Source organism: Protopterus annectens, chromosome 1.part1 (assembly GCF_019279795.1).
Source record: "Protopterus annectens isolate FY-2018-M chromosome 1.part1, PAN1.0, whole genome shotgun sequence".
Lineage (NCBI taxonomy): Eukaryota > Metazoa > Chordata > Ceratodontiformes > Protopteridae > Protopterus > Protopterus annectens.
Genome location: NC_056726.1, coordinates 571,528,425 through 571,540,648, shown reverse-complemented (window position 1 = coordinate 571,540,648; position 12,224 = coordinate 571,528,425). Strand labels below are relative to the sequence as shown.

The 12,224-nt window shown below is 39.1% G+C and overlaps 1 protein-coding gene across 1 annotated transcript in view; it reads right to left on the bottom strand.

Annotated features, from left to right (window-relative positions):
• Positions 1-12,224, bottom strand: part of TESK1 (testis associated actin remodelling kinase 1) — a 1,265,203-nt gene that overhangs the window by 866,574 nt on the left and 386,405 nt on the right. The window contains exon 2 of the mRNA XM_044076820.1: positions 11,043-11,164. Coding sequence (XP_043932755.1) covers positions 11,043-11,164 — 122 coding nt within the window. The remainder of the gene's footprint in view (positions 1-11,042; positions 11,165-12,224) is intronic.

Here is a 12,224-nt window from a genome sequence, read left to right as displayed (position 1 = left end):
CTCCATGCATTTAAAAAATATTCATATACAACCTATGTATTTATTTATAATCAAAACTGCTTGTAAATGATGTAACACGTCAAGAATATCTGGATAATGGAACTGTTCATGAATGAAACTGAGAAACAATACAAATGTCCACAATGTCTGTACAAATGGAGCTTCTCTCACTAGTCCTTCTCTGAAAAATGGTACTGCGGGCTTGGACTTGAAATAAACCGGACGTAGCTCAGACTTCTGAACCACTTACTCTAAGACCTCTTCAAAAGTTAGGAGAAAAAGAAACATGTTTACACAACCAAAAAAGGACATGAGATAAATGTGGGCTGCCTCTTAAAAACAGGAGGTGGTTGGATGACCCAAACCTGAATGGGGTCCACTATTGTTATGGAGAACTGGGAATAAAGTTGTCTTCTGCCAGCATGGTATAATGAGGAGGAGCCTGGAACCTTCTTCAGGAATTTCTTTAGAAGGTTTGGCAGACGTAGGAAAGGGGAATGCATATGTGAATAGATAGCCTACAGCTGGAACAGCACACCTACAACACATTGTCCATATTTCTATCCAAGTAAATAACTAGGAGAGAAGTGCATGACTTGTTAGATGAAAAACTCTACCAATGGGCAGCCCAGCTAACAGAAAACCTGCATAACTGGACTGAGTTTGAACATTCATGGCTGCTTATGGAGGAGGAAGAGGAGAGACAATGCATCTGCTGCGCAGCTTACTTATACAATTTGAACAAACTTAAGTGACTGTAGAGCAGCCTTTTCCAGGCACAAACTACTGCCCTGAATAGGGAGTAGAGAACGTTGTCCTGCTCTGCTTGTTCAGATAGCACACTATGGATTGGTTATCAGATTTGACCAGAAGGAGGAAGAGCAAAAAATGAACTTCTGAAGTCTTGAGGGTAAAATCTCTAAAAATGCTTGCCTGTAGACCCTGCCATTCAGATGGCTCAACAAACCATCACTGTAAACTCCTATCCCCCAGATTTGCTTCCCACACCTCTAATACAACATACAAAGTCAGGACTAGTCTTGGACTTGAAGAAAGGAATGGCTAATTCCACATCTAGCCAACAAAGAAAGGTCAACTAAATCATGGACTGCTGATAATGGATTGATATTTGCAGTTGCCTCAAGTGATCATAATAATTCTACAGCCACTGACAAAAGTAATGCAGCAAACGATCCCTAAATGTAGGCAAGAGAGAAGAACTGTAATGCTAGGTTACTCAACAACCTAGCAGACTGGGAATATGCAACAAAACATACTGCTCTGTTGGGAAATGCAGTTTTCTGCAGAGGTCATCTGTCCAGCATGAGCCTTGCACAGTATGATCATCCAGTATGACTTCAGCAGAGCTCCAGTGAATATTACAGTATGCGCTGGTATTAGGATATAGCCTGCACTGGTATTAGGATACAGTTTGCACTGGTATTAGAATACGCTTCTCCTTTGAGGGAGATGCTTAAAGACTGAATAGAGCACAGAATCTAGGGCAGTTTAAGGGGATGAAAATTAGAAAAGTAAGAAAAGTACTGAAACATCAGAAGATCAGTATGCTGAAGGGCTACCACCAGCACTGAGGCACTTGGTGAATATTTACAGAGTTCGTTACAGGCTAAAAGGGAGTAATACTATGCCTCAAGTCAAACGTATATGAATATGTTGCATTTCTGGAGAGCTATGATTTACCAGTATGCTTCCTTTACTCCATTACAACTAATTGAGTGCATCCAATAACCCTGCAGTTAAAGGGGGGGGGGGGGGGCTTGCAGCTGGCTGTACCAGTATGAACTTCATGTAATCAGATATCAAGGCAGAAAGTCCAAAGGTCTAGAAATGGTTTGAACCCCTAAACCACATCTTGTGGAAAGCTAGAGAAAATCATTAACAAATTCAGAATACACCAGCAAGCAACTCCACAACACATGTCCATTTAACACCTCCTACTCATAAGATTTGACAATGAGAACCCTCCTGTTACAGTGTTTGCATCCATCTTACTTAGGATGTATAACAAAAGCAGTGATCCCCAGTAGCATTTTCTTGCATATATTTAGCTGGAAAATCATTCACCTTGTATCTGACATAGAAAGGAGGATATTCCTGAATACTAATTTTTACTACTAGAGGTGTGAACGATACAGGAACATATCTTCTGGTCACATGTGAGTTTTAACGGCACAAACAATGACCATTCTTAACAGAATACCAATCATATTCTGAATAAGGACAGTGAAAGCTGTAATGGCATACAGCCCTCCATGCCCTCCCCGGGTCTTCCCTGTCTAACTTGTCTCTAGGTGTGACTGTGAGATATAGAAGACAGACCTGGTAACCTACATCCATTCCTTACTTACCAGGTACATTCTTTGGATGGTAGAGGCTTGCTCATGGGATCACAATGCAGTCAGAGTTAGTAAAAATGGTTAGTAAAGTAGATGGGCATAATGGAATTACACACGTTCTCCAATATTATACAGATAAGTACACTGAGCTAACTGTATGAGCAAATGTTCAATCAACTTAAGGAATTCTGCCACAAACACCACAGAAACTGTTGCCTGCATCTAAAAACATTGCATTACACATTCAGATCTTGTATCAGGTAGCTCAGTCACTAAGAAATGACAGTTACCCATCTGGGGTAAATTTCTACAAAGGGTGAAGAAGCATTCCACCTTGAATATCCAAGTCTGTGCAAAAGCTGAGGACGATACCATCACAAAAAGCTGCTAATCTGTACAGTATTTTGCTGGCATGTTTTCATATCCTGAAGATACTAATTCTAAGAACTACACGACACATGTATATGCTTGCCTGTTCATTCTCCTTTGAGAATATGTCAGTGTCAAAAATGTCCCTTGAGACAGACTACACTGCAAGCAAATAATCTTCCAACAAGATACGTGTCCTTGAAATACTCTCAGCTACTACTGCTCAGAGTTAAACAAGACAAGTATCATTTTACTGCAGTATCTCAAGCACACATCTCTTAAAAGGACATCCTATTAATATTTTATCTAAAAATCTGCTGAGTTATGTCAGGTAAAATGATAAACCCAGGTCTGCACAGTGTTATCAGATAACACTAGTGTCCCAACCCCCACAACAGATGACCTTAAAATGTTAATGATATCTTAGAAATGTATTTAAAGTATCTGACTTTTTGCTTCAGGCATCATTTGTAGTTTCATGTCTTTTATCCTTGACCATCAAGGGCATTCACATAAAACTAAACAATGGTTATTCAAATTATCTCCTGATCTAAAATTATTTTTACAAAGCAGAGCTACAGAACAAAATCTGGTGCAGTACCAAGACTGTTTACAGAACATGCAGAAAAGCTACTGGAGAGCTGTAAAATATGAGATACCACCACCATGCACAGCTCTACAAAAACAACATGGTGAACAAAACAATGGAATGAATATCGCATGCAATTTAAGCATCTGCCTTAACTTTACAGGTTTTCTCTATGAAGATGAAAAATCCCTTTTGTGAGGTCATGGTATGGAAGCACATCAACTGGATGTACTGCCAGTGAACCACGTCTGTAGATGACAATGTTAAAGGGCCAAGCCAAGGTTAAAATGCACGTGTCTACCACTTGCTGGCTGTCTTATCAGTCATGTACACTAAGGAACAGTAAGTTCAAGAGCTCAGATTTCAGACATGCAGCGACATATTTGTGGTTCAAATGTGGCTTAAAGGTGCATCTCCATCTTGTGCTCCATGGGTCCGGAACTCAGAAGATAAAAACAGAAACATGATCCTTCCATATCTCAATACATCTACTGCACTCCAGCATGAGCACATTACATTAGTTGTAAATGCTGTATGTTCCATCACATGTTCAGACACTTACTTGGAGACATTAGGAGAGCTCCCTCACCAAGGGTCACAGGTGAAGCATACCTTGAGATGAAAAGATTCCCAGCCAAACAGAGGATGGAAACTATAACGGAAAGAGATGAGTGAAAGGGGATTGCTCATTGATCTTGACTGGCCTGAGCATAAAATGATTTGCTAACAATACTGACCTTGTGGTGGACAAGGAGGAAGACCTGAAAGCCCTAACTATGACCAGACAAACCAAACTCAAGTATCAGCTCCAGCAGTGGAATATGGGAATAAGCACATGTCCTTGCTGAGAACAGTTGTCCCAATCTGCTGTTCCATCACCAGGAACTGAAAGTTTACAGAAAAGGTGCAAGACTTAAGGCACAAGAACCACGAGACACAATCTTGTTTTACCACAAAGATGCATCTCAAATAGGAAAAGATTCTTGCTCTGTCATCTGTTCCATACATCTCAGCAGAAAGGCATAACAATGCCTGCAAATTACAGCCACAGTGCAGCAGTCAACAAAAATTTCCATCAGATTACAGTTAAAAGCATGTGCTGAACACAAACAGAACTGATTCCATAATTCAGAGGAGGTAGTCTAGAAGTTACCACAAAAAATAAAACCTCTACATTAACTCTTTTTGTCAGGTGGTTAAAGACTTTCTTCAAAGTCTACAGTTGTTGCAAAAGGCAGGGAGGCAGGGACAGAATACATCAGAGCTTAAAGGAGAAGTTCCAGTAGGAAGCCATCAACAGTGAGGCAGGCAGATATTGTAAAACCTGCACTGTGAAGTTACATTAAGCATCCACCATCACCAACGAGTATTTCAGAAACATTCTAAGTCTGAAGGGAAGACTACAGAGTCATACCATAAAGCAGGTGTACAGGACCCTCAAATGAAACCTCAAGTACTGCACAAAGCTCCTAAGAATCCTGGTTTGCTAAATAAGCATCCTTAATGGGTAAAGAAATGCAAGGAATTCATAAGAACAGCAGGACTGAAGTCTAGGACAGTGAGAATGACTTCCTACCACAAACATACACACACACCATCCTTTACTTTTTTGAGATATGCAAATGCTTTACCAATACATTTTTTCATTTCAACGCACTGTATAACCCCCATGCATGGTGCACTTGATGTTTTGGCACTAACTGCTGATACAACGATTTTATAACTACATATTTATACAATACTAATACAGCATCTTCATGTGAAATAATCAGTGCTGACATTCAGTTATCAATAACATGGTGTGTGTGTGTGTGTGTGTGTGTGTGTGTGTGTGTGTGTGTGTGTGTGTGTGTGTGTGTATGTGAAACATGCATATCCATTGTTACAGTCAGCTATTCTATTCAGTCTCCGTCCCATATTTAATTTAACATTGCTCATTAAACAAAAATAATTAAACACAAGAATTAGTGACTATTTTATTTTATTTTACTTACACTCTACTACAAGTCTCAACTAGAAAAGTGACTTCTCACCTCATACAGCAGTCTATTTTATTAAATAGATCCTGATCTTAGGTAGTTTTTCCCATGTCAATATCCTATTTAAACTCAAAATTCCAATACAGCATCTAATAAAACCCATTTTCTTACTCGTAAGTGCCATTTATGCTCTCCAACTGTTCTCAATTCATTTTTTATATCTTCATTATTTTTACCTCTTTTATTGATGGTTCGTCTTTGGTTTTCCATTTTCTAATTACAGCTTTCTTGACTACTATCAATACTAAAAGATAGCAATACTTTCAATGTTTACTATAGGTTACTTTACATCAACTCAACAAAATCTCTACACTGAGGTTACATGCTCTTCCAAGTACAAGGCTTAGTATACTATTCAATTTGTTTTTGTATTTAAGCAACTCTTTACATTCCCAGAATATATAAAAACCTCTTTCTAAACCATCACATCAACATACATTTCTTGTCTGTGGGAACACTTTAAGTCTCATCCATCCACGACCCCTTTTCCCATTTTTGCACACAGGGTCGGTGTCACTTCAACAGTGTCAGTCATCTAGAGCCAAGGTTCACACCACTGGTTGGCTAGCCTGCCACAGTATTTTACATACACACACAAACACCCTTGCCTATGGCCAATTTAGACTGCCCGATCCACCAACTACACGTCTTTGAAATGTGGGAGGAAACCCATGTGAACACAGGGAGGGCATGCAGACTCCATGCTGAAGACACTCCAGCCAAGAATAAAACTGGAGACAACACTATCTGCTGTGGGTACAGAATATTTGTATAAACATTTCCATGCAAAAATTTTAAATTTTTTGGATTTAGTTGCATATTGAGGCTTAAAACCTACTTCGATTAACTGTTTCCCTTTAGCATTTTTATTTAGTCATTCACTCCATGATAGGTTTACCTTTGTACTGTATTTTATTCTTCAATCTAACGTTACCTGGCATGTTCTTTTTACTCTCTTTTACCTTTATGGTTTAACAAAATTACTTTCCAACTTCTGCATTTCTTCACTGAACTCTAATAACAGACCTCTATATGCAATTTGATCTTAATTCAACAATCCAAAAATTTTCTAGCTTCCTCGCATTTTATTATATAATCTCTTCTCACCATCTGCTTCCAAAATCTCACTACTTTGTTCTTCTCCAATTCTCATGATATTCACGCCAGTTTCTTATTACTAATTATAGTAAAACCTATTGATATTTCTCTTTTCAGGGTCTAACTTCATTTAACCTAAGCACTTGCTTAATACTTTTATGTATACAAGGCTGTACACAACGTTCTTTATATTAATTTCCTGGATCTACCCAAATGTCCAAGTGGGATCCTGCTATTACCTGGTTTGGCACTGTGCCTATTTGTGTGCTCACATTTGGGCAGACTGCATCCTGAATCAAATACATTAATCTATGCTGCATGACCTTATAGTATACGTCTCCGAATCTGGAAGCCCCAAACCACCCTGTTCCTTGGTCAGAATTGTTTTTTTTTCCTACTGCACTCTTCCCATTTTGTTATCCCAAATAAACTCCTTAATTCTTCCATACCTAATCACTTGGTCGACACATATAAACCTGACCTACATAAAGAACCAGCAGGAAAAGATCATCATAATCACTTGGATGTTATCATCAATGTCTATAAATAAGTTTCCATAGTCTTAGGTTCATAGGTTGGTCCTAGGCTATCGGCCCTAGGGCCTATACAAGCCTAGACATAACAATTCCCTGGATATTTCTTCCCACAATATTTATTTCCCTGGACCCCTGTCTAGAAAGGCAACTGACGTGATCCACGGGGTGAATTTCCCATCTCCCATCCAATCGTCATGGTTCCTTTTGAAGACAGTCAAGGAGGCACTCTGCTTGACATGTATGGGCAGTCTACTCCAGAGTATGAGGAGTCTCTGGATCAGGAACCTATCCCCTCCAGCATGTTCTGGTTTATTGTGATGACAAGGTTTAGATCCCTGGAGCGCGTGGCTCTGAGAGATTGGGATTTCTTTAAGTGGAGCATGTCCAACACCTCAGGGTTTGACATGGCATTGTATGTTAAGCAGAGATCGCCTCTGAGTAGACGATATGCGACAGAGTATAGGTGGAGGTTTTTTTAGACAATCATCATAGGGCATCTGCTTTAGGTCTGTGATTCTTTTAGTGAGGTATTTCTGCGGCCTTTCCAGTTGTGGCAGATGTCTTGTGAGGTATATACCAAACAGGGTGTTGTTCTCTATAATGGGTGTAATGAGAGAAGAGTACAGTGGGACAATGGCCTCCTTTTTTCTGGATGAAAAGCCCTTAGTGATGAGGTGTGCCACATAGAAGGATTTCCTGACCGTTGTGGCGATGTGGTTATCGAAGGTGAGACCACTGTACACCTTAGTCCCCAAGTCTCTTACCACATAGGTGGCAATACACTACTAAACAATGAAAGTGTGATGATTCATGGGTACATGTGTTTCCCCCAAAGGGGATAACTATACATTTCTTGGCATTAAGCTTGAGCCCATGGCTCTGGCACCAAGCATCTGTTTCTGTAAGGCCCTTTTGTAGAATATCCACATCATTTGGGGATTCAGTAATGGCTCCCAGTTTGCAGTCATCTGAGAACTTTGTTAGCCAGAGTCCCTTAGTGTTGGCCTGTACTTCAGCATGAGTTTCTGAGGATATCGTAGGCATTTAAAATGCAGGCTGTGTCTACCGTGTGTAAGTGACACTTTAGAATGTACTTGTTCATAGGCTCTTATTTTATTTATAACCTTTTGGAGTAGTCTTGTCCCACATTTCCTTAGCTGTTTGGTCAACATCCCATTTTAACCAAATGCCCAAGTATCTCCATGTCATTAACATAAAAAAGAGGAAGTCTGTGCCCAGTTATATACTGAGGCATAGTTTGTTACTACAGCCTTGGCTTTGTCGACTGTATATCCCTTCCTTATTGTTAAAATATTTAAATAGTTTAAAATATATTTTTATATCATGTTCTGGACTGCTAACATGTACTATTAAATCTTCAGTAGAAAGGGCTCTTCTCTTGTTAGTATTTCTCCATATACATTCAGTTATGATTATTTTAGGTCTCTCTGGTTAATGGCTTTAAATATAAATCAAGGAGCAATGGAGAAGTGGACACACACTTCACCCTAGAATAAGCTACTCTGTAGATACATCCTTGACTTCTATCCCACATTCATTTTCAGATAAAAGCCACTACCAAACTCTCTCTTCCATCACATTTGTTTACTCCAAGAACATGTAGGCTTGCTTAAGCCAAAAATAAGTTTCTTACTCTGAAATGTGGCCTAAGGGGGGAAAAAAGTTGTTCATGAAGACAAGATCTGTCTTTCCAGAGATCTGGAGATCGACTCAGTGGTGACAGATCTCTGCTTCAGTAATAATAATTGATGCCAGTAGTTTCTGTCAATGGGCACTAGTTACTGGTTAAACTTTGTCCCAAGCTGTCAGACGTTCTCTGTAAACTTGGGCAGGATTTGTCCCTGTGACTAGTGCGGGCAGCCAGGGTTTATCAGGTTTTCTTCCTTCTAAAGAACAAGCATTTTTTAAAATCTCACAGCTTTCATAGTGATCTTATGCATCCCCCCCCCGCAAAACAAATTTAATTATTTTATTGCTGTAGCTTATTGTCCAAAATGTAATCACATAAGCACACTTGTATAAAAACGCTATTAGACAAAAGTTTGTGGAGCTTTTCACTGAGACTGCATTGTAAATAGGTCTCAATCCAGTTGGAAATGTAAGCTATTAAAACAGAAACAAACATCTGATGTGGAAAGTCCTGGAAGTAAATCTGAGTATTAAAATTACACTTGTTGGCAAGTATGCTTTGTGATGACATAACAAAAAGTAATATGAAAATGTTGCATCCCATTATCTAGAAGGAAGTTACGCTACTGGAATTTTACTCTGATGAGCTATAAACTTAAAATGTGAACGAACAAAAGAGCAGATGACGGTCTTTCCTCAAGGGACCGAAGGAGCCAAGAAAGGTCCACGGTAGATAGCTCCAAATGGCATTACCAGCGGAGACGGAAACCAGGTCTCCCCACACCCTCGCCTCTTACACAGTGGAACATGTGTTGGCTAGTGAAAATTATGCACAATGACTGGTGTCCACTGATGGCAGACTAACCATATTTTTATTACTAAGCAAAGACCACATTCAAATGGGATTATGGGCATTACTGAAAAAAACTGCTACATGAAATGCATGGATGGAACACTGGTTACTCAAAACTCTAATAAAAAAAATATACAGTACACTAAAGTCAGATGCAGATAGCACGTGGGAACCCAATCTCTCGAACTTGCACACTGAATGTCAATGGGCATCTCACAATTCAGTAAAATCCACTTTGAATTGTATCACAGTAAGTCACACGAGTCCTACAATATTCATGTAAAATGCCCACAAGCACAAAAGTACTAACAATGTAATTATATTCTCCAAAACTTGTAATTTCTCAGGTCCAATACTTATTAATCTACTGGTTCTAATGTTTATTTTCCAAAGTATCTAGAAACAAATGGGAACAAACTCTAGACGCAGCAGAATAATTCTCTAAGACCAAATAATCGTTGCTATGGTCATGTCAGAAATGAAAGAGATACAAATTCTGCAGTTCTAACCAACAGATTACTATCAACAGCACTTCTGGCAAAACCTCCTGTCTGGAAGTCCTTTTTTGGGGGAAAGGCTTATTTTCAGATATTCATAACAGAAGTACAATGCCAGATAAACTGCAAAACTGTCACAGTTGCACAATCCAGACGGGTGCTGAATCAGATGTTAATTAACTTAGAGAAAATGAAATGTAACTTGACAAAAGGACAGCAAGCCAGGTTTCCTGAAACTAAAACAGCAGCTGCCAGCAATGGAAAGCAACAAATGTAAGCCACAACACACAGACAGTGTGCCAATGTTTCCAAGTGGTCTGTAATTACACTTGCAATAAATAAATATGAAAGTACAGTCCTGACGTAGTACATATCCATACATTTGTCAGTCAAGGTGATCCACTTTAAACTTGCATCTTTGCTTTCCATCTTTTCCAGCAATTTCAAATTTAAATGCTATACTGTTTTTTTGTTTTGCTTTTTTTTTTTTTTCTCCTGGCAGCAAACTGTACCCAGTCTTTTAGAAGCCAAGAAACACCAGACAATGGTACTTTAGCACACTAGAAACAGATGTTACCAGCAACCTTTCTAGATGCTTCTGTTACTCCCATTCACCTATATTCTCAGAAGCAGACAGAAAACATGTGCACAACTAACAATTAAAAACTTGCAATGTCTTGCTGGAAAATGGGAAAGGTAGTGGTGCCCAATTATCAACAGTAATTAATTGCAACAAGTGTATAAGAACTTAATAATGACAAATCATTGGGTGGAGGAGATGTCAGAGACATAGGGGCTAGCTATCTTTATTTCCTCAGTGTGTGGTTATCTAGCAGTTCCCATACACTACATAGCAAAAAAATGCTACAGTTAGGTCACATCTGTTGTAAGCATTCCCACCAAAAGCACTAGTCAATACCACAATGTATTGATGTATCAACAGAAAAAGATCGCAACACGTAACAGTGCTTTGACTTAATTTTCACTGAGAAATGCACCTTAGCAATGAAGCACAATCTCTAATCAACAAAGTCAAAGGAAACATTTCACATACCCAAGAATGTTTGGATGAGACAGCCGATTCATGAGCTGTACCTCTCGTAGCATGTTCGCTCGATTACTCATCAGTTTGTTCATCTTCAGTACCATCACTTGCCCTGATTGTCGATGTACCACCTACAGAAAGACAGAAGAGAAACTAAATCAGTATTCGTTTTCACAAAGTTTGTGAAGGCTCGCCTCACTTTTAAAAGATTTCCTCCTAACATACCACAAGCCTATAGACAAACACTGGCTGCTGTTGGCAAGCAGCTTCTACCTCACTTTCTATACAAATATACTTGGGTTCCTGCACAGCATACTAAACGTTTCATGGTCATTTACCTTTAGTAGTAAGCTATGTGCATTTTCCATGTTAAATTGTACCGATTTGGTAACTAGGGAGATGGTCTGGTCAGAAGGACCTTAGTGGCTAGAATCAAAACAAAAATGTAACATGCATTTAAATTAATTACTAAACGCACACAGATAATTACAATATCAGTTTAAGTTAAATAAATACATTTCAGTTTCACTGTTTTGCTCTGTAACATTAATAAACATTCACAGGAATCAATAAAACAGACATCAGTCTTCTATACTGGGAGACGAGACTAAGTGAAACTTAAAAACTGCAAGAAAGAAGCATAACTACACCCATCATAAAGAAACAAATGTGTCATATGGACAGGTTAATTAGAAGCACTCCAAAAACAGAGCTGAATGTCTTTTGATGAATGGGCTAGTGCCATGGCACAGAAGGATAGGACTCTGACTACAATCCAGACAATGTGAGACTGATCACCAAACCAAGGATAGGAGGAGCTTACAGAGAAACGTGGAAGGGAGCGGCCAACCGTGTGGGAAGCAAGGGAGGCAGTCTGCTGTGGTGCACTGTCAAAACTTACAGGAGAAAGAGTGTAAGAGAGAAAAAAAATCAGTGCACAGTTTTCACTAAAGTCGCATGAGGAAATAATATATGCCACCATGTACAGTCTTGGAGAAAGAATGGCAGGGGATTTGACAGAACATTTAAACATCTCAAGGGGAACCTAAGAGAGTTTACATGGGTGCACTGAAGAACAAGAGAACACAATCTGAAGATGCAGTATGGATGCATCAGAGTATGTATTTTTCACAACAGTGGTAAGAATGATTTTGACTTCCCTCCTGATGATGTTGAAGCATCAAAACAATT